This window comes from Bufo gargarizans, chromosome 4 (genome assembly GCF_014858855.1).
Source record: "Bufo gargarizans isolate SCDJY-AF-19 chromosome 4, ASM1485885v1, whole genome shotgun sequence".
Lineage (NCBI taxonomy): Eukaryota > Metazoa > Chordata > Amphibia > Anura > Bufonidae > Bufo > Bufo gargarizans.
Window position 1 is genome coordinate 497,496,097 of NC_058083.1, and position 23,584 is coordinate 497,519,680.

At 49.9% G+C, this 23,584-nt stretch overlaps 1 protein-coding gene across 1 annotated transcript in view; it reads left to right on the plus strand.

Annotated features, from left to right (window-relative positions):
* The first annotated feature begins 1,922 nt into the window (after nt 1–1,922).
* LRPPRC (leucine rich pentatricopeptide repeat containing) overlaps nt 1,923–23,584 on the plus strand; it is a 184,992-nt gene continuing 163,330 nt past the window's right edge. Inside the window, exons 1-6 of the mRNA XM_044289233.1 lie at nt 1,923–2,047; nt 6,649–6,851; nt 8,420–8,542; nt 9,710–9,831; nt 12,818–12,876; nt 15,318–15,404. Coding sequence (XP_044145168.1) covers nt 1,953–2,047; nt 6,649–6,851; nt 8,420–8,542; nt 9,710–9,831; nt 12,818–12,876; nt 15,318–15,404 — 689 coding nt within the window. The 5' untranslated portion in view covers nt 1,923–1,952. The remainder of the gene's footprint in view (nt 2,048–6,648; nt 6,852–8,419; nt 8,543–9,709; nt 9,832–12,817; nt 12,877–15,317; nt 15,405–23,584) is intronic.

Below are 23,584 nucleotides of genomic sequence, written 5' to 3' on the forward strand. Positions count from 1 at the left end.
ACACAGTGATGTCACAGTACAGAGATAATAAACACAGTGATGTCACAGTACAGGGATAACAAACACAGTGATGTCACAGTACAGGGATAATAAACACAGTGATGTCACAGTACAGAGATAATAAGCACAGTTATATCACAGTACAGGGATAATAAACACGGTGATGTCACAGTACAGGAATAATAAACACAGTGATGTCACAGTAAAGGTATAATAAACACAGTGATGTCACAGTACAGGGATAATAAACACAGTGATGTCACAGTACAGGGATAGTTAATAGTGTTGATCACGAATATTCGAATTTCGAATTTTTATATCGCGAATATAGGTACTTTACTTGGCAGACTTGGAGGCTATTTTTAAGCCTCTGGTTGTCTAAGTAACCATCAGCACCTGGTGTAGGAATACTACCTTTCCTGACAAAAAAATACTGACCAATTGTACATGGAAAAAAAGGGTGGGGTTTTGGGGTTTGGCTTAATGCAGGGTGTTATTTGACACCAGTGGTTTCTTTTTTAAAGAGCTAATTTTGTTGAACATTTTTGCAATAAAATTAATTTTATATTTGATACATTTCTTTTTACATTATACTGTGTGCCCCCACTTGTCCGATCCTGGTAGTTAGAGCAGGAGTTTTCCCCAGGAGGTTCAATCGGGTTCTCTGATTTCTTCAATCTCTGCTCTTTGAGCAAGAGCATGGTTGGCCACCTGCTCTCTTGCCCACAGGGAGCCCATGCTGAGTTTAAAGGGCATCTGTCATCAGTTTTGTACCTATGACACTGGCTGACCTGTTACATGTGCACTTGGCAGCTGAAGGCATCTGTGTTGGTCCCATGTCCATATGTGTTCGCATTGCAGGCGTAATAACGTTCTCACTGCCTGGTCCTGTCAATCAAAGTGCAGAGGGTGCGGCAGATGCAGGGAGAGCAGAGCCTCTAGGTGTAATGGCAACGCCCCCATTGCTCCTAGAGGCTCATTTGCATATATTTAAACATTATTTGTCTTCAGCTGCCAAGCCACATGCAACAGGTCTGCCAGTTTCATAAGTACTAAACTGCTGACAGATGCCCTTTATGGCTCATGCACACGAACATATTTGTTTTCCGTTTCCGTTCCTTTTTTTTTTTTTTATGGACCATATGCGGAACCATTCATTTCAATGGGTCCGCATAAAAATGGAAGTTACTCCGTGTGCATTTCCGTATGTCCGTATTTCCGTTCCGCAAAAAAATAGAACATGTCCTGTTATTGTCCGCATTACGGACAAGGATAGGACTGTTCTATTAGGGGCCAGCTGTTCCGTTCCGCAAAATACGGGATGCACACAGACGGCATCCGGATCTGTGTTTTGCAGACCACAAAATACATACGGTCGTGTGCATGAGCACTTTAAAAGGTGCAGTAATAAGGTGTATTGGTGGTCAGTGACATTCACTAGACAACACCTGTAAGTACTGGTAGGAGTTTGACATGCTCCTGAACTGACCTATCCCTTTAAAAGAATCCCTTATACTTTTGTTCGATCTGAGACATTGTTAATAAAGTTTATTCTTTTCCTTCGTCCACTCTCTTTGACAGTAAACTATCCCTGGGATCTGGTTCTGTCATGATAAATAGAGGTCAGCTGGTAAGTACGTACAGCAGCAACACAGGGACAGCTCATGGTTGGCCCTATCCGGTTCGACTCTCCCACCACGCTCCGGAATACTGAGGGGGGAGCACTTTTTACATTGCAATCTTGGCTGTAATAAACATACACACAAATACAGACTACAGCCTGGTATAATACAGTACAGAATATTTTCGCTTCTGCTCAGTTTTTACAGCTTAATCTACTTGTCGCCCTCAGAATCGCTTTCCCGTGACGTCACTCCTCCCCTTCCCGTGCATTGGGAGTTTCGGACTGTCACGTGCTCTTCTGTCCTTGGCCGGCGTGCGTTCTGATCAACATGGCAGCTCTACTGGCTGGTGCCCGGCTTGTTCTAAGTCAAGGAGTGCGCCTGGTGCCTGTCTATGCCCGGCGGCAAAGCGCGGTGCCAGTCAGGTCATTGCTCTTCTGTATTTCTTATGTATCTGTGTCTATGCGTCCTCTAAAATATAGGAGAGGCCGGCAGTGTCCACCGTGCGTGGCAGGTCTTACCCCCTGTAGAAGGTTATTCTGTGCCATGGTGCGGGGTCCATGCTGGGCCCTGGTGCCAGGGTGTGGGGGTTCATGCTGGGCCCTGGTGCCAGGGTGAGGGGGTTCATGTTGGGCCCTGGTGCCAGGGTGAGGGGGTTCATGCTGGGCCCTGGTGCCAGGGTGTGGGGGTTCATGCTGGGCCCTGGTGCCAGGGTGTGGGGGTTCATGCTGGGCCCTGGTGCCAGGGTGTGGGGGTTCATGCTGGGCCCTGGTGCCAGGGTGTGGGGGTTCATGCTGGGCCCTGGTGCCAGGGTGTGGGGGTTCATGCTGGGCACTGGTGCCAGGGTGTGGGGGTTCATGCTGGGCCCTGGTGCCAGGTTGTGGGGGTTCATGCTGGGCCCTGGTGCCAGGGTGTGGGGGTTCATGCTGGGCCCTGGTGCCAGGGTGTGGGGGTTCATGCTGGGCCCTGGTGCCAGGGTGTGGGGGTTCATGCTGGGCCCTGGTGCCAGGGTGTGGGGGTTCATGCTGGGCCCTGGTGCCAGGGTGTGGGGGTTCATGCTGGGCCCTGGTGCCAGGGTGTGGGGGTTCATGCTGGGCCAGGGTGTGGGGGTTCATGCTGGTGCCAGGGTGTGGGGGTTCATGCTGGGCCCTGGTGCCAGGGTGTGGGGTTCATGCTGGTGCCAGGGTGTGGGGGTTCATGCTGGGCTTTGGTGCCATGGTGCGCGGTTCATGCTGGGCTCTGGTGCCTTGGTGCGCGGTTCATGCTGGGCTCTGGTGCCATGGTGCACGGTTCATGCTGGGCTCTGGTGCCAGGGTGCGGCTCTGGTGCCATGGTGCGAGGTTCGCGCTGGGCTCTGGTGCCATGGTGCGAATTTCGCGCTGGGCTCTGGTGCCATGGTGCGGGGTTCGCGCTGGGCTCTGGTGCCATGGTGCGGGGTTCGCGCTGGGCTCTGGTGCCATGGTGCGGGGTTCGCGCTGGGCTCTGGTGCCATGGTGCGGGGTTCGCGCTGGGCTCTGGTGCCATGGTGCGGGGTTCGCGCTGGGCTCTGGTGCCATGGTGTGGGGTTCGCGCTGGGCTCTGGTGCCATGGTGCGGGGTTCGCGCTGGGCTCTGGTGCCATGGTGCGGGGTTCGCGCTGGGCTCTGGTGCCATGGTGCGGGGTTCGCGCTGGGCTCTGGTGCCATGGTGCGGGGTTCGCGCTGGGTTTGGCTTTATGTCTGTCTATGGTCATGTTCCGGTTTCCATTCATTGCACAATCGCTATGTTCCATTTGCATTGCTTTCCTTGAAATGCTCCCTGTCTCACCCGGATTTGTTTACCGCGGTGACCTTGACTATAGCATTAGAACATCCGTACAATGTGACCGGTGGGCGTGGTGCTGATGGTGCGCGGTTCATGCTGGGCTCTGGTGCCTTGGTGCGCGGTTCATGCTGGGCTCTGGTGCCTTGGTGCGCGGTTCATGCTGGGCTCTGGTGCCTTGGTGCGCGGTTCATGTTGGGCTCTGGTGCCTTGGTGCGCGGTTCATGCTGGGCTCTGGTGCCTTGGTGCGCGGTTCATGCTGGGCTCTGGTGCCTTGGTGCGCGGTTCATGCTGGGCTCTGGTGCCTTGGTGCGCGGTTCATGCTGGGCTCTGGTGCCTTGGTGCGCGGTTTCATGCTGGGCTCTGGTGCCTTGGTGCGCGGTTCATGCTGGGCTCTGGTGCCTTGGTGCGCGGTTCATGCTGGGCTCTGGTGCCTTGGTGCGCGGTTCATGCTGGGCTCTGGTGCCTTGGTGCGCGGTTCATGCTGGGCTCTGGTGCCTTGGTGCGCGGTTCATGCTGGGCTCTGGTGCCTTGGTGCGCGGTTCATGCTGGGCTCTGGTGCCTTGGTGCGCGGTTCATGCTGGGCTCTGGTGCCTTGGTGCGCGGTTCATGCTGGGCTCTGGTGCCTTGGTGCGCGGTTCATGCTGGGCTCTGGTGCCTTGGTGCGCGGTTCATGCTGGGCTCTGGTGCCTTGGTGCGCGGTTCATGCTGGGCTCTGGTGCCTTGGTGCGCGGTTCATGCTGGGCTCTGGTGCCATTGGTGCGCGGTTCATGCTGGGCTCTGGGCTTGTGTGCGCGGTTCATTGCTGGGCTCTGGGCTCTGGTGCGCGGTCATGCGGGCTCTGGTGCGCGGTTCATGATGGGCTCTGGTGCGCGGTTCATGCTGGGCTCTGGTGCGGTTCATGCTGGGCTATGGTGCGCGGTTCATGCTGGGCTCTGGTGCGCGGTTCATGCTGGGCTCTGGTGCGCGGTTCATGCTGGGCTCTGGTGCCATGGTGCACGGTTCATGCTGGGCTCTGGTGCCAGGGTGCGGCTCTGGTGCATGGTGCGGCTCTGGTGCCATGGTGCGAGGTTCGCGCTGGGCTCTGGTGCCATGGTGCGAGGTTCGCGCTGGGCTCTGGTGCCATGGTGCGAGGTTCGCGCTGGGCTCTGGTGCCATGGTGCGAGGTTCGCGCTGGGCTCTGGTGCCATGGTGCGAGGTTCGCGCTGGGCTCTGGTGCCATGGTGCGAGGTTCGCGCTGGGCTCTGGTGCCATGGTGCGAGGTTCGCGCTGGGCTCTGGTGCCATGGTGCGAGGTTCGCGCTGGGCTCTGGTGCCATGGTGCGAGGTTCGCGCTGGGCTCTGGTGCCATGGTGCGAGGTTCGCGCTGGGCTCTGGTGCCATGGTGCGGTGTTCGCGCTGGGCTCTGGTGCCATGGTGCGGGGTTCGCGCTGGGTTTGGCTTTATGTCTGTCTATGGTCATGTTCCGGTTTCCATTCATTGCACAATCGCTATGTGCCATTTGCATTGCTTTCCTTGAAATGCTCCCTGTCTCAACCGGATTTGTTTACCGCGGTGACCTTGACTATAGTATTAGAACATCCGTACAATGTGACCGGTGGGCGTGGTGCTGATTAGGGGCGTTAGGGTACTCTCACACTGGAGTTCTTCTTTTCTGGCATTGAGTTCCGTCCTAGGGCCTCTATACCGGAACAGAACCGATCAGTTTTATCCTAATGCTTTCTGAATGGAGAGTAATCCGTTCAGGATGTCTTCAGTTCAGTCACTGAACGTCGTTTTGGACGGAGGAAATGCAGCAGCATGCGGCAGTATCATCTCCGTCCAAAATTCCGGATCAGTTGCTGGAATGCTGGTTCCAACATTAATTTATATTGAAATGTATTAGTGCCGGATCTGGCATTAAAAATACAGCAATGCCGGATCTGTCCTTCCGATCTGCGCATGCGCAGACTGGTAAAAATGTGAACAAAAATATATAACAGATCCGTTTCTCCAGAAGACATCCGGAGAGACGGATCCGTCTACAAATGCTGTCCGTTTGCACACTGATTGCCGGATCACTCTGCCGCAAGTATGAAAGTACCTTAAACATCTTAAAGGAGAAGCTCGGTTGGAATACTTCTGCTTCAGGAGCAGAATGTGGGTCTGTGACCTTTGACTTCAGGAAGGTCACTGTATGCTCTCTCCCCTCCTGTCAGCAGCAGTGAATGGCATTCCCTTTGTTTTGGTGGCTGTTACCAGTGGGAGTTGACTTAGTAACATTGTTGCTTGTAGGATCACGTGTGATGGAAGGGATGAATGTGTGAATACGGAGTATGTGCCTACACGTTCTGGTGCTGTCCATATCAGACTGTGTATGGAAACATCCGTATTACATGGGGAATGGTAATTCCCAATTTATTCTTGACTTTTTAGACAGATTAATTGCAGAGGAATTGCACAATGCTAGAGTACCCCTTTAGAATACTCCATGTTTTAAAACAGGTCTGTACTGCTAAATCCCTGACGATCAGAGTATATACTATCACATATCGGCCGTTCAGATGTGTGCCAAAATGTTTTTTTTTTTTTTTTTTTTTTACAGTAGAAATTAATTTCTCAAGTTATTACACGAAGTCTCGCGTCTCATCGGGGCCAATACATTATGCGGATTGACTTTGGATGTTTTATCCGAAGTCGATTCGCTCATCCCTAGTGATGATGTCATTCTGTGGTTCACAGGAAGTCGGCCACAGGAGAGAGACTGAGGTCCTGGCTCCACAGTAGAGCAAGACCTGAGCTGCTGGTCAGACTTGAGGTCACATGACCAGCTTGCCATAATGAAAAGGTTCAAAATGTAAGGATGCGACGTTAGGCCATGTATGTAATAATGTATGTAAAGTAAAAAAAATGCCCAGAGTGCTTCTTTAAGGAAGATGCTAATTTTTGTGGGAGAATTCCATTAATCGCCCATTCACACATCCGTATGCATTTTGCAAAAAACACGGACACCGGCAGTGTGCGTTCCGCATTTTGCGGACTGCACATCGCCGGCTTTATAATAGAAAATGCCTGATTGCGGACAAGAATAGGACATGTTCTATTTTTTGGGGGGAACGGAATTGCGATTTCAGAAGTGCGGAAATGAATGGGTTTCGCAATTCCGTTCCGCAAAATGCAGGAACAGAATTTCGGACGTGTGAATGGAGCCTAACTCGTATATGTATGTGTTTCTTCATTATCTTTCAGGTGTCTGAGCAGCTCGTCCAGATTATTCACACTCGTCGCACAAGAGCAGGGGACCGCAGACGCAGAGTCTGCCCCAGTCGCCAGGGTCCGGTCATGGCAGGAAGGTCCATGGTCCATTCATCTGATAGGGTCCAGGCTGAAGAGAAGTGGACGTGTTGGCAGACAAAAGCTTCTTAATACTTTTGAAGAAGTTTGCAAAACAGGTAAAAAGACGGTATTTAATAACTCCGTCCAAATTGCAAGCGGTTTACTTCATTATTTTTATTTTTATTTTTATTTTTTTTAACCCCCTCCAAGTTTACAGCTCCTTTGCTGTCCTATGTGCACCAGCTGCAGCTTCATGGTTGAAAACCACAATCTACCCTGTGGTGTGTTCCTACAAGTTGTACGTGAGGCTACAATCAGACGGGTGGCATTGGGGCATCAGAGCCAGATCGCAGCAGTTAAAGTGCTTTTAGATGAGTTGTGCTAAATGCACTTTATCGGGAAGGGATTGTTCCATCCCGACAATTGCCTGCTCGTCAGTGGAGGTGAGGAGCTGCATTTACACGTAGCATTCACTTCCACTGCATGGAGGCGAGTGATGGCAACTGCAGTTGCTTTTCCCCAGTGTGTGTGTGGGGGGGGGGGAGCGACCTCTGTTTTCCTTGCACAATGGCGGCCACAGCCACCCGCCTGCGCAGGGAGCTACAGCCAGGCCTAATTACTTGAGTAGGGCCTTACTGTGGCTCTCCGCACATTGGCTGGAAACAAAGGTGGCGTCTTGCCAGAGTTGTAGCTCCTTCATTCTCAGCATCTAGCAGCGCGCTGTTACTTTGGATGCCGCCTTAAATGGGTTATCTCATGTGAGACTTTGGCTGCAGGTCCCTAGGATATACCACCAGTGTCAGATAGGTGCGGGTCCTCCCTCTGAGACCTGATCCCATCTCCAGAACGTGTCCTCCCCCCTGAAAGTGAAGAGCGCTTGGACTGTTAGCTCCATTCATGTCTATGGTAGTTGTGAAAAAAAACCCGAGCAAGCGTTCTTGGCTGTTTTTGGAAGGCCCATAAAAAAAGAATGGAGAACGCATCCCGCAAACGTTTCCACCGGTCTGGTCACTTCTATGGGACTGCTCGGCTATCATTGGTAGTCCCATATAAATAAACACGCAGTTGTTGTCCTCCTCTTATTTCGGGGGTCCTCCTCTGGATATAGGCGCTGGGCCCACCTCTGAGACCTGCACTTGGCATCTGTGGCACATCCTAGCTATATGCCACCAGCGTTTCAGATGAGACATCCCTTTTAATGTCTCTACCATGTAGGCTAGAGGTTACACTTGCAGCATTATGGAGTCAATTCTTAAAGCAATTCTCCCCCTATATTAGATATACCAGTATTTAGTGATTGGATAGGGTCGACTGCTGCAACCCCAGAGTGGATCAGAGGTGTCTTTAGTGCAACCTGATACACTTTTCAGTCTTCCCCCCACGTCATGTTGGAGTTGTGCGGGTCAAGTATGGATCATGGAGTCCAGACCTGAAGGTAGGCACGGTTTGGCTGACAAACCTATTGATTTTCTGGAAAGTTTTACAGTTGTGCTGACTTGATACAGTTGTAGCAGGTTCACTCGGAGATCTTGAAAATTGTTCTTAATAGAAGCCATATTCTATGTTAGAAACTAGAAAGCCTACTTAGTATCCCTGATCTATAGTCACATGTCTACATGTGATATCTTTTTACAATAATCTTTGTGTGATATATGTGATATCTTTTTTTTTTTTTTTTTTTAAGGTAAACCCAACAGCAACCAGGCCTGGTTCTTTTTGCGTGCCTGCGGCCCTTTTATGCCAGAGGTGCCCCCGGTGGAGCGAACGGAGATGGCAAGCAGTATCTGGAACAAGCTGAAAGAACTGGGTACGCTTTACTTTTTACTCTTACTGCTCGCTCATTGCGCACTTGTACGGTGCAGTAACTTTAAAGGGAACTGTAGTAAGTGTATGTCTACCGTTCACACGAGCTGACTCCAGAGTCCGGCAGAAGGAAAGGTGCTGCCTGTTAACGGCTCATCAAAGGGGTTTCCAAGCAGGGAGACCCCTGCATGATGTTTCTGTGGAATAATAACGCATATTGGCGATTTTTGACTACATGATGCCTTCCCTTTCATGGTCAGGCATTACTATTACGGTTTTCCATTTTTAATTTTGAGCACTTTTAAAAGGGTGCCGATGCAAACAGTCGGTCTGCACCTTCTTATTAGGCCTCATGCACACGGACGTTTTTTTTTTTGCGGTCCGCAAAAACGGTTTTCGTTGATCCGTGTGCGTTTTTTCTTCCGTGGGTCTTCCTTGATTTTTGGAGGATCCACGGACATGAAAAATGAAAAAAAAATCTAAGTCAAGTTTGCCTTTGAAATGATAGGAAAAAACGGACACGGATCACGGACGCGGATGACAATCTTGTGTGCATCCGTGATTTTTCACGGACCCATTGACTTGAATGGGTCCGTGAACCGTTGGCCGTGAAAAAAAATAGGACGGGTCATATTTTTTTCACGGACTGGGAACACTGATCACGGACGCGGATGCCAAACGGTGCATTTTCCGATTTTTCCACGGACCCATTGAAAGTCAATGGGTCCGCGGAAGAAAACTGAAAACGGAATAACGGCCGCGGATGCACATCTGAATACACAGACCTCTATGTACACATCTTAGTACATGGACAACGGCCGCGGATGCACACAACGGTCGTGTGCATGAGGCCTTACTGGAATGTTTTAGGGAGGGGAATAAATGAGCCCCACCTCCAAATGCTGATTAAAGGGTGATTCCCCCATCTCATAAAGTGATAGCGTATCAGTTGGTTACACCATTGCTTTGTGATCTGCGATAGTCTGATCTCTAGGACCTCCACCGATCCTGCGAATGGGGCCCACTTCAGTTTCCTGCACAGTCAGGGCGCTACCGTGCTGGAAAAAAACTGTTGATAGACCTGCATTATGTCCCTTTATTCCCAAGATCAGTGGTGCTCCTAGAGGTAGGACCTGCACTGTTGATAATACCTTGTATTCTTGTTTTCTAGGTGTGGAGTTTAATGTCAACCATTACAACACACTGCTGGAGGTCTACATTCACAATGAACATGTCTTTTCACCCACTGAATTCCTTGCCAACATGGAAGCGGCTAATGTGGAGCCTGATCAGGTGGGTGTTTTATTATTACCCTGGGAGGAGGGTTGTATTCTGGCTTCACAGCATGTTCCCAGAAGACATCAGTCAAAGACTTGGCTATTTAACCCTACAATTTCAAGGTCTCGCGTAGTGGCCACGATGCAGATCTGCATGGTTGTGTGGTTTTGCAGGAAAAGAGCATTTTCGCCTGCGAAACCACGTGGCGATTGATTGAAAGGCACACAGACTTGTGGCGGAACCGCAGTCTCACCGCAGGCTCTGGCCACATCGCGACTGCACCTCAGTCCCGCTGTTGAACATGCTGTTAAGTAAGGCTACTTTCACACTGATGTTTTGGTTTCCGTTTGTAAGATCCGTTCAGGGCTCTCACACGCGGTCCAAAACGGATCAGTTTTGCCCTAATGCATTCTGAAAGGAAAAGGATCCGCTCAGAATGCGTCAGTTTGTCTCCGATCAGTCGCCATTCCGCTCTGGAGGTGGACACCAAAATGCTGCCTGCAGAGTTTTGGTGTCCGTCTGACGAAACTGAGTCAAACGGATCCGTCCTGACACACAATGTAAGTCAATGGGGACGGATCCGTTTTCTATGACACAATCTGGCACAATAGAAAACGGATCCGTCCTCCATTGACTTTCAATGGTGTTCAAGACGGATCCGCCTTGGCTATGTTACAGATAATACAAACGGATCCGTTCTGAACGGATGCAGACGGTTGTATTATCTGAACGGATCCGTCTGTGCAGATCCATGACGGATCCGCACCAAACGCGAGTGTGAAAGTAGCCTTACATGTCTGACGATTCATGAAAGCAGCCGTGTACAGGAACGGAGGCAAAATTAGAAATGGCTCACGAGCATAACAAAAGCAGCAGAACATGCCTCGTAATAATTTTGCTGCCTCTGTGTGCCGGGATCTGAAATGTATGCAGGAGCTGGCATAGGTTCGTTTTTAAGTGTAACTGATGTTAGATTTGTTGAGCCACATAAGCCCTGCTCCTTCATGGGGTTATTCAGATTTTTAAACCTGCTTAAAAATCAGCACATGCCGGCGGCAAATCACTAGACAGCATGGGGACGAGCCATGACCTAGCAATCGCTCCTCCCCATTCTGAGGAGGAGATCAATGTATGTAATAGCAGCAGTCTCCTCCGCTAGTGAGCAGTCTGCCACATCAGCCTGTCTAATGCACGCTTCACCCGTTCAAGCGACAGCCAGTTTGGACCAAATACCGGAGCCCCATTTAACATATCTGACGTGTCAGTTTATGTGGTAATAAGTTTCGAACGATTTTACTTATCCAAGATATTCTGAGATTTTCTCGTGACACATCGTACTTCATGTTGGTGGTGAATTTGAGTTGATACGTTTTACCTTTATGCATAAAGAAAAACATAATTTGCTGAAAATTTTGAAAGATTCGCTATTTTCAAAATGAGAATTTCTCAGCTTTTAAGACGGATAGTGATACTTCATAAAATATTTATTACTTAACATTCCCCACATGTTTACTTTATTATGGCATAATTTTGGAAATGTCATTTTATTTTTTCAGGAAATTAGAAGGCTTAGAAGTTTAGAAGCTAATTTTAAAATTTTTAAGAAAATTGCCAAAACCCACTTTAAGGACCAGTTCAGTTATTTTGTGCGGCTTAATTAGTAGAAACCACCCATAAATTGCCCCATTTTAGAAAATACACCCCTCAAGTTACTCAAAACTGATTTTACTAATTGTGTTAACCCTTTAGGTGTTCCAAAAGAAATAAGGAAAATTGAGGGGAAATTTTAAATTTTTATTTTGTGCAGATTTTCCATTTTAAGCAATTTTTCATGTTACACAGTAAGGGTTAACAGCCAAACAAACCTCAATATTTATTGCCCTTATTATGCAGTTTACAGAAACACCCCGTATGTGGTTGTAATCTGCTGTATGGGCACATGGCATTGCTCAGAAGGAAAGGAGCGCTATATTGTTATCGGAGGGCAGATTTTGCTGGAATGGTTTTCAGGTGCCATGTTACATTTAAGGAGACCCTGAGGTACCCTAGAAAGAAAACCCACTAAATTTACCCCATTTTGGAAAACTACACCTCAAGGAATAAATATAGTGGTGAAGTGAATGCTTTGACCCAACAAGCGTTTCATAGAATTTAGAAACGCATGGCTGTGAAAATGAAAAATTTATTGGTATCATTTTGGGCTACAGTAAATTTTTATTTTAATTTAGTCTCCCCCCCCCCCCCCCCCCCCACACACACACACTTTTTATTTACTTATCAAGACCCATTTGGATCTTGAAGATCCAGTGGGCTTGATGGCTGTACAGTGCATTGCAATAGTCATCTATAGCAGTGCACTGTATAGTCTGTATTACAGTTACACTAAGGTGCTGATCAGACCCTCACAGCCGGCAGCCCCGACAGCAGAGTGTCAGCTTTAAGTTACTGCTGGCACTTTCTGCTGATGGCAGCGGCTCCGTTCCTGAGCTGCTGCGACCATAGACGGCAGAGAGGATGAGACTGCAGGGGGGTATCAGGAGGCTATGGGGGCCACTAAATTACTCGGGGCAATATAAATATCAGGGGCACATTGAGGGTCTTATCCGATTTCACAGCCTGAAACCGGCATTTTCACACTAAAGCGCTCCGATTGGTTAGTCTGCAGAGCCTAACCAATCGGAGCGCATGCTGACACTCTCATCCCTTGCCGGCTTCCCCGGCGTGTCTGCTCTCGGGAGAGCGGAGACTCCGGGGCTGTAACGCTTTATAGTGTCACAGCACCGGTAAGCAGTTTGGACGTGACTGTACGTCGAAATGCAGTTAATTCCTTGCGATTTGGACGTACAGTTACGTCCAGATGCGTGAAGGAGTTAATACTATAAAGGCATACACAACATGCATATGACTAGGGGGATGGATAGATGTGTCTGTCTGTCTGGTTTGTGTTACATTAGAAATGTCTTCCTTATCAACCATTGTGATAATTTTTTTCGTCTTCCAGGGCACTTATCAGGGGCTCATTGCAGCGTATTGCAGTGAAGGAGACATCGATGGGGCAAGGTGTGTAGTAAATGTGGAGTGGCACAACTCTCTTCTATACGTCAATTATGTTCCTAAACAGAGGACACTTAGAAAGGGAAGACTTCTCTATAGGAATCCTTCAAAATTGTATACAAATCCTGAACGTGGAATCCCAGCCTTCACCTAATACACAGCGGTCTCTGGCCTGTTGTATAGATTGGTCTTTGTGATGAAAGATCAGGCGCCGCCTAACATTTCTATGTACCTGGGTGACTAAAGCCCCTTTCACACGGGCGAGTTTTCCGTGCGGGTGCGATCCGTGCGGCGAACGTATGGCACCCGCACTAAATCCTGACCCATTCATTTCTATGGGGCTGTGCACATGAGCGTTGTTTTTAGCGCATCACTTGTGCATTCAGTTGAAATCGCAGCATGCTCTATATTGTCCGATTTTGACGTGACGCAGGCCCCATAGAAGTGAATGGGGTGCGTGAAAATCGGATGGCATCCGCAAGCAAGTACGGATGCCGTGCGATTTGCACGCACGGTTGCTAGGAGACGATCGGGATGGAGACCCGATCATTATTATTTTCCCTTATAACATGGTTATAAGGGAAAATAATAGCATTCTGAATACAGAATGCATAGTAAACCAGCGCTAGAGGGGTTAAAAAATAAATAATTTAACTCACCTTAGTCCACTTGATCGCGAAGCCCGGCATCTCCTTGTGTCTCCTCTGCTGATGAACAGGACCTGGGGTGAGCTGCTGCATTAAATAGAGGTTAAGGACCTTTGATGACGTCACTCCGGTCATCACATGGTCTTTTACCATGGTGAATCACCATGGTAAAAGATCATGTGACGTACCATGTGATGACCGGAGTGACGTCATCGAAGGTCCTTAACCGGTATTTAATGGAGCAGCTCACCCCAGGTCCTGTTCAGCGCAGAGGAGACACAAGGAGATGCCGGCTTCGCGATCAAGTGGACTAAGGTGAGTTAAATTATTTTTTTATTTTTTTTAACCCCTCTAGTGCTGTTTTACTATGCATTCTGTATTCAGAATGCTATTATTTTCCCTTATAACATGGTTATAAGGGAAAATAATAGCAATCTTCAGAACATCAATCCCAAGCCCGAACTTCTGTGAAGAAGTTCGGGTTTGGGTACCAAATGTGCACGATTTTTCTCATGCTAGTGCAACGCATGACAATGTTTTGCACTCGCGCGGGAAAATCGCGCATTTTCCCGCAACGCACCCGGCTCTTATCCGGGCAAAAAAACTGACGCCCGTGTGAAAGAGGCCTAAGTGATCGCTCTGTGGCTCCTGTAAGTGTTCGCTGTTAGTTGCTTTCTTGACCTCGTTACAAGAGGGAAATTATATCCTGAGCATTTATTATATTAAAGAGCACCTGTCACCCCTCCTGACATGTTACTTACATTCCCCAAGTAATAAAAGTTCTGGAGCATTTATCCTTATGACTCTATGTTCTGCCATTCCTTTATTATTCCTGCTGGAAGTTAGAAATGAAGCTCCAGCTGGGTGTTACCAGTTCTGGGTGCATCCTGCACAGTCTGCCACTGATGGGATAGCTTCACTGTGCAGGGAACACTTCCAACTGGTAACAGCCATCTGCTAGTAATTAATTCATAAGTCCTAAGTAGGAGTAATGGAGGATTGGCACAACATTAGATGACCAGTATAATGCTCCACAATTGTTATTACAATGGTGATGCAAGTAGTTACCAAAACGGACATGTCAGGAGAGCGGACAGGTCCTGATTAAAGGGATTGGATATCTGGGGACCCAGAATAAAAGCACATCTTTATTTCATGGCTACATGTGATATCAGTTAACAGAAAAAAACTAGCAGTTGTCTTTACTCATCACTCCCTGATGTAAAGCCGGAGCCGCTCATCACTATCTGGTTATGAGGCTGGAAGACTACAAGTCCCAGCATCTCCTCCTTTTTTCCTAATGCTCCTCTATACCCATCTACTCCACGAGCCGTGTCCCCTTCCCCCTCCCATCCAGGTATGAACATCCGCGATCACATCACTACTTAGGGCTGGCGGTCGTACTATGTCATGTGATTGTCGGCTAGCGACAGTGAATGGGAGGGGAGGCGCCCCAAGTCATGTGAAAGTGTAGCGATAAATTCACAGCGTAGGAGGAATCCACAGAAATTCCTGAGCAGTGGAAGCGCCTCTTTATTCGCACTAGTATATTCATGAATATTTGAATAAAATAAATGTCAATTTTTCTTTGAACTGCATTTAATAAAACTAAATTGAACAGAACACGGCTCCGGAGCCCTGCAGAGCCGCTGCCAAGTAAACATCCAAGAGGCTGCAGTGCTTGCAGAGGCGCCGTCCTCGAGTCTGACCCCAACCTATATGATACTGATGATCTATTCTAAGGAACCCAGAAAACCGATTTAATCAGTATTAAAGTTAACTTTTATTTATTTTTTCCAGCCAAATTTTAGGATTTATGAAGAGTAAAAATTTCCCCATCACTGAAGAAGTATTCAATTCTCTGATTAAAGGACATGCCAGAGCAGGGTAAGATCTCAACTTAGACCCCACCAGTGTGTAATTTTCTGATATTTTTCACTACAGCTATAATCTGTGACTGTTGTGTGTACCTGTAGACAGCGGCGGACTTTACTACCCTGCAAGACAAGCAAATGCTTTGGACCCTGGAGATCAGGGGGCCCCCTGCTGCCCACAAGCAGGTGTTGAAAATCTAAACTAAGAGGGTGCACATGCCACTTGTTCGGCCGCAGAGGGGCTCAGGGGAGAGCGGTGGTGGGGGCCTTTGCATGCTGTAGAGCAGTAGCAGAATTGCCCAGGCCATACTGCTGGCAGTCCAGCTTGGCAGGCTGACATGGGTGTAGCTTATGGGGCTGAGCTTACTGTTGCAACAGTGGCCCCCCAGACATAGCTTTGCTTGGTGCCCAAGAAATGCCAAATTTGCCCCTCCTCAGCTCATAGACACTCCAGGAGGCACCTTGTCCTCCTAAGCCTATAATCCCAAGCCTGCGCAGTACGTTACACCATCCATGCATGCGCAGTGCATCTGCTTCTGCTAGCCCAGATACAGGTGACAACTGTGCACGAGCCAGTGCGGCGCAGGTGTGGGAATACAGGGCCGGGAGAGAGGACACGGCAAATGCCTTCCCTTACCAGTCATGCAGAGGGGGAGTGGACAGCGCTGCAGAAAGGAGGTTTTAGGGGCTAGGTTTCCACCCCTTGGTGCACTGAAGTCCTCATTTGCATAACAATTAAAAGTAAAAATAGCAGAACAAATTTTCTAATGAAGTGTATTCTTTTAAGGCTACTTTCACACTGGCGTTTCTGGGTCTGCTTATGAGATCAGTTTCAGGGCTCTCACAAGAGGCCCCAAACGGATCAGTTCAGCCCCAATGCATTCTGAATGGAAAAGAATCAGTTCAGAATGCATTAGTTTGGCTGCGTTTGGTCTCCGTTCCGCTTTTCAGGCGGAAAGCGTTTTGGCGTCCGTCTGACGATGCAGAGCCATACATTTCCGTCCTGAGTTACAATGCAAGTCAATGGGGACGGATCCGTTTTCACTGACACAATATGGTGCAATTGAAAAAGGATCCGTCCCCTATTGACTTTCAATGTAAGTCAGGATGGATCCATTTTGACTTAGACTTTTTTTTTTTAAAGAAAAATGAATCAGATCAGTTCTGAAGGGATACAAGCGTTTGCATTATCGGTGCGGATCCATCTGTGCACATACAAGACGGATCCGCACCTAACGCAGGTGTGAAAGTAGCCTAATCAGCAGGATCAGCCCTACCAGGCAATATAACAAGGTTAAGGGGGTTTCTCGCTGGTATCATTGGGGGACACAGGACCGTGGGTATAGCTTGCTGCTGCCACTAGGAGGCGACACTAGGCTGAAAAGTGATAACTCCTCCCCTGCAGGCTATACCCCCTCCAGCCTGGAGAGAGCATATCAGTTTTTAGCTTAGTGTCGTAGGAGGCAGACCTCCCTGCTTAGCAGGGTGGCTCTTTTACGATTTTTGTTTTTATTTTATTTTATTTTTAGGTTAAGGGGCACAGATTCGCATGCGTCTCTGTCTCCCTGGGAGGCTGGCCGGTGTTGCCTTTCCACCGCCCTGCCTCCCCCAAGAAGACAAAGTGGACCAGGGCAGCCTAGCTCCCCTGCTTCCCGCCAGCAAGAGGGCCACCTCCTCCCCAGCCCTTCTCTACATGGACCCCTGATGCCTGGTGCCAGCGGTCGTGGGGTGGCCCTGCTGGTACAAGACTATGGGTGAAGAACACAGATGAAGTCTGGTGAGTTTTACTGTCCCTCCCTGTCCCCCTCACATGGCCCCTTCTTGAGGGGGTGAGGAATCCTCCACCCATCGCCCAGCTCACCTCAGTAGAAAGGGTTAATCCCTTTCCACGGCCGCGGCATGTTACTTTCACCTTCCCGACTACAAACAGGCGCCTTCTGCGCCCTATTCCGGTGACCCCGCTCTCCGACCGACCGGGTGGGCTTCCCGGTCGGCCAAGCGACGCACCTTCTCGGCGGCTCCCTTTTCAGGAGTCCACTAAGCCGTCCCGGGAGAGCAGGCAGAACGGATTCCCTACTCGGCCGGACGCCGCAAAATTTATGCCCCGGCTTTATTTGGGCCTACCGTTTTATTTCTTTCTGATTTCTTCGGCCACGCATATTTATTCCTCCGATGGGCTTACGTGGTCAGCGGACTCAGGTGACCGCATTCCGGACATCGATCCAGGTTCGCTATGTACTGACTAGCGGTGAGTCCCGGTCGGCCGGCGTGATAATTTAGTCCCCGGCTTTGCGGCCTTCTAGGCCGGAACTTCCTCCCTCATTTCAGGCCCCTGCTTTCTATAGATTCTGTCTGCAGGCACAATGTGCCTTTATATTGCAGTATACAGCCCTTCTCCATATCGGGCTAGGTCCTCATAAAAAATAAAAAAAAAAAATTTTTTTTTTTAAATTGTGCGCATGCAGATCCTGCTCTCCTCAGCCCACAAGTTCCAATGGAGTACGTATGAGGGATCCCAATCCGCCACCTGAGGCCGTTTGGTTGATTATGCTCCAACTGCGCATATCCAGTGGAGTACATCTGAGAGATTCCCATTCCGCCCTCCGGGCCGTTTGGTTGATAATACTCCAACTGCAAAAATCCAGTGGAGTACATCTGGAGGATCCCAATCCGCCCTCTGAGGCCGTTTGGTTGATTATGCTCCAACTGCGCATATCCAGTGGAGTACATCTGAGAGATTCCCATTCCGCCCTCCGGGCCGTTTGGTTGATAATGCTCCAACTGCATAGATCCAGTGGGGTACATCTGGAGGATCCCAATCCGCCCTCTGAGGCCGTTTGGTTGATTATGCTCCAACTGCATAGATCCAGTGGGGTACATCTGGAGGATCCCAATCCGCTCTCTGGGGCCGTTTGGTTGATAATGCTCCAACTTCGTAAATCCAGTGGGTACATCCGAAGGGTCCCCAATCCGCCCTCCGGGCCGTTTGGTTGATGATGCTCCAACTGCATAAATCCAGTGGGGTACATCTGGAGGATCCCGATCCGCCCTCTGAGACCGGTTGGTTAATGGTGCTACTACTGCGCAAATATCCGACTGCGCAAATCCAGTTGTGGACAACTGAAACTTCCCATCCACCCTCCGGGGGCGTCTGTTTGAGTTTCTACCCTGCGCAACTCAGCGGGGGACCTCTGGAAGTTCCCAATCCACCCTCCTGGGTCGTTTGGTTACTACAGCACCGTCTGTGCAATCGGTAAGCAGACCTTTAGTTCCATTCCACCTCCGGGTAGTTTGGTTCTTATTTCAACACCGCCGCAACCTGCAACAGCCATGGCTAGAGGCTGAGAGGTGGAACTGCGCACGAGCGGGCCGAGGCAGGACAGTTATTCGGTCCCTAGATTACGTCCGTGTTAACCGGTTCTGGTGTATGCATTAACCCCTTCCTTAGGCACTATTTACACTTCTACTAGATACAGTGCTTAATTTGGGTTTTACCTCCTTCCTGAGGTGGACTGACCTCACTAGCATTGGCCTCAATGCCGGCAAGGTGTCCCTCTTTCTGTGAGTGGCGGAATTGAAGTTCCACTGGGCTCAGTATTGTCAGCATACATTAACCGTCTGTTAGGTGGCATGATGGCATTCTCACTGCTGTCGCAGTGTTTACGTACGCATTACACCCTTCTGGGGGGGGGATGATGACACCTCCCACAGAGTACAGAACTTGTTAATATGCAAGTTCCTGCTAGGTGCGTTACCCCCTTCGATGGGTGATGTATTGCACGACCTCGGGGTACAGTACTTACTGGATATGTTACTCCCGATCGTAGGTAAAGCGTTTGCACTGCCACTGGGTGCAGTGTTTGCCGTCGGTTTTTCCCCCTCCATTGAGTGGGTACTTACACTTCCGTAGCTTGCGGTTCTGACTATCGCTACCCCCTTCCCTACCGGGGGTTTGCGCTTCCGTTGGTTGCTATTCCACCTCCCATTTGCCATCACATACTTCCTATGGCAGTTCCCTCTACAAACGATCCAGTAACGGGGGAATCGCTATGCATCTTTGCATGCTGTATTTCAGCTACGCCACGACTCTAGATGCCTTGGTTCCCTTCACAGGTGGTCCGTGGCAACAGTCGGTACCGCTGGTGCCTGATATTCTCCATCTAGTGGCATATGGATACTGCCACTGGAGACTATGGATACCCCCATTTTGTATCCCTCTTTTCTTCATGCACCCTTTGGAGACACAAGAATGTGGCCTTTGTGCTCTCAGGGGAGTCACCCACTCTTATGTGTCCTAGAGACTCCCCATCCCCATGAGCCTCCACCGTTCAGGTCAGTCACACTGCACAGAGTACTGTGATCAAGATCCAGCAAGCAGAGTATTCCACCGACTCCGGATGCTGAGTCCACCACTCATCCTTATCTAGATGAGGGCGTTATGCTGGCAATCTGCAGTGGCTACTACAACGGCTTCTCCTTCGCAGGGTAGTCTTCACGCTAGGGCCAGATGCTCCTAATCGCTGTAGCGAGACAGCCCCCCCTCAGGTAGGGGTTCTACCCTGGTACTAATTCGGCAGTTGCTCCTGTTCAGCGCCCTTGTCAGGTGGAGGGGTTAGGGTTGGCTCTACTGACTGGGCCAGCTTGATACCAGAACTTCTCCTGGATGTTCTCAGGCCGTCCCCTCATGTCCACGCTGGCGGAGCATACGGTAGCCCCTACCGCACGAGGGGTGTTTGAGTCTCCGCTACATGCGAAGGCTCCTTCTGCACAGTTCTTTCGTCAGGCAGCGGATTCCTCTACCATGAGAATCAGTGACCTCTACGGTGTGGTCTACTCCTCGGCTGGAGTATGGCGTGTGCATTACTCTTGGGGCTTCCCTGGTAGGGCCTCCCCTTCTGGCGGTGTGTCGCATCTCCACTAGACGCTGTGGAGCCCCCGTCTCACATGGGAATGGGCTTTAGTTCTGGCCTCTTTCTGGTTTTCGACCAATAAGGGTACGTGGCTCTGACAACTGTTGTCCTTCTGCCACATCCAATCCATATCCATATGTTTGAGAAAGGCTCTTGATGTGAGCCGTAACGCGTCAGAGTATTGTATGTGACCAAAAAAGACATCATCTTTTGTTGAAGGCTATAGTGAGTGCCGGTCTTTCTTCATTATTGTTGGCTATTGTCCTTCTGTCGTAGGCTCGGGTGTGGCGATGGTGTAATTACAATGGCTGATCGGCACCTACCTTTTGAGTGCGTTCTACTGGGTAGATCAGTCCCTACGGCACTCGTCTGCTCTAGATTGCCGTTCTAAGCGGGACCTGGATCTAGTAGTCATACTGTGTCGCCAGTGGTGCTACCTCTCTTCAGATGTCAGTGATATCACCTCAAGTCAATGGTGGTTGTTCTTTCACTGCTCATTCCGGGGGTGGACTGAGAGTCTTCCCAAGACGGGTAGAGCGGGTGTATGTTACGACGTCCCCTGTTAGTAGGAGTTTCGTTCCTGGTACGGATCACACGTTTCCTTTCCGGTCTCCCCTCGTGGTGGATAACTGATCTCCTTATCCTCCTGTCTAGCTGACCAGTAGCCATGGGTTGTACGACTCTGGGAGCCCATCCCTATTTATTTATTTATTTTTTTCGGGCCCAGGGTTCCTCGGGTATGGTGAAGGCGTTGGACGTTGTGGTCGAACTTCACCCGGCAAGAGTATTTCTCTCATCTTTGTTCCACTCGTCTGCCCTTCCAGGCAGCGTTACTGTTTTGTTGAAATATGGTCAGTGACGGGGCTCCCATCACTGGCGGTGCTCACATTGGCTTTTATTTTACTTACTTTTCCCATGTGGTATTGATACTTTGGCCGGCAGTGGGGCACGCCTGGGCGTTTGTTTCCTAGTGATTCTCAGGCAGCTTCTCTTACTAGAGATCTCACCACCAGCCTCTCTGGCTATGAGGGCGTTGGTCTACCAATATTCCGCTCCCTAGGGGCTGTTCTCTGGACCAGAGGTGAATCCTAAGGACTTGGCTTTTTAGTTCTGCTTCCACAGCTGCGGCCAGGAGCCAGCTGTTTGGTGGCATTGTTTATTATTTTTTTCTCTGAATTGTTACGCCTTCTTGTACGTACTTTTTTTCTTTAAGTATGAACATAGGGCGGTGTTCCGTCCAAGGTCCTCTTTTTTCGCAGAAGGTGGTCGCCTTTCCACGCCTCACAGACATGGGTTTCTCTTCTTTCTCCCTCGTAGTACACGGACCGAGCTCTCAATCAGCCATGTGATTTGGCCTCTGGGTTTGCTTGTCCTTGTCTGGCGCCTACAGCCCTAAGGACTTCTACCAATTCTTATCCTGGGGTCCTTGTCAAGGCTGACGGCCTCCAAAGGATGTTTTCCGGATAGATCCGTTCAACAGTTGCTCGGGCATTCCGCCCTCGGGTGGGCAACGCCCAGCTGAGTCTTGGCCCACCCGACCAGCGGTCGGCGATTCTCGGGTCCATCTCCTCGTGCAGTAGCTTCCAGAGTGGAAGGCAGTGTCTTGGTCTTCCGGGCACACGTTCGTCAAGTCTTACCGGGTGCCTTCCTAGGCACCGGCGGATACTGTTCCAGGCAGCAAATTCTTGCAGGCGACAGTGAGTTACGCATCCTCAAGGACGTTTTTTCTCCAGGGGCATATGATTTTTTTCCCTCCCCGTGGACTGCTTTAGGACGTCCCACGGTCCTGTGTCCCCCAATGATACCAGCGAGAAAACGAGATTTTTGTGAAACTCAACTGTAAAATCTCTTTCTCGCGTGGTTCATTGGGGGACACAGCTCCCACCCAGTGATTTCTGTTTGCCGTGATTGTTGGCGGTTGTGGAGCCACTATGGCCCCAGTTCTGGTTTGATCCGACTGGCATTGGTCAGTTGTTGGTTGTTTACCGTATGGTTATTTTCTCCTACTCCTATTGCTTGGGCACAAACTGATATGCTCTCTCCAGGCTGGAGGGGGTATAGCCTGCAGGGGAGGAGTTATCACTTTTCAGCCTAGTGTCGCCTCCTAGTGGCAGCAGCAAGCTATACCCACGGTCCTGTGTCCCCCAATGAACCACGCGAGAAAAGGAGATTTTTGTGAAACTCACCTGTAAAATCTTTTTCTCGTCTTTTCCATTGGGGGACACAGACCATGGGTATAGCTTAGAGGTATTAGTAGGAGGGACACTATGCAAATGAAAGAGCTCCTCCTCCTCGGGCTATACCCCCAGACTCCACCAGGAGGAACTCAGGCGTTGCACAAGCAGTAGGAGAAGGAGCAAGAAAAAATCATGGAAACCATCGGACCAAGCCATAAGGTCCAACCAGAAACAGAAAAACTGAACTAAAGACCCCTCCTGCAACAGGAATAATGGGTGGGAGCTGTGTCCCCCAATGGAAAAGACGAGAAAAAGATTTTACAGGTGAGTTTCACAAAAATCTCCTTTTCTCGTGCTTTTTTCCATTGGGGGACACAGACCATGGGACGTCCAAAAGCAGTCCATGGGGTGGGAAAAAATATCAGCACCGCCAGGAGGAACGCCCCAACGGTCAAACAGGAACCACAGCCTGCAAAACCCTGCGGCCAAAGCCGCATCAGCCGAAGCCAGTGAATGCAACTGACAAAAATTTGCAAAGGTATGCAAGGACGACCAGGTGGCCGCCGTACACAGCTGAGACGCAGAGGCACGACTGCGTCTTGCCCAGGAAGCCCCCTCCGCCCCAATGGAGTGAGCGGCAATTCTAGCCGGGGGAACTCCACCACAAGCGTGACAAGCCGCGGAAATAGCCAAGCAGATCCAGAGCGCCAAGAACAGCGGACGGAAGCAGTAGCCGCGAGACACACCTTCAGGACCCGTACAACATCCAGGGAATGCAGAGTGCGTTCCTTGGGGTTAGCCGGAGAAGGACAAAAGGAAGGCAGGACAAGATCCTCATCAAGGCGGAAGGGAGAGACCACCCTGGGCAAAAAGAAGGGGACTGGACGGAGCACAACTTAATCCTGGAGGAAAACCATTAAGGCTCCTGACAGGAAAGAGCGGCCAGCTTCGACACCAGTCTGACCTAAAAGCTCGTGATGGGACGTGAACTCACAGCCACTGCATAATAGCCCAGAACTTTAATCACTACGCTATGTAGCTGTATCAGAAGCTATGGTCACAAGGAAGTCCAGATGAGAACAGTCAGAGAGACCCTCCTCAAAGGC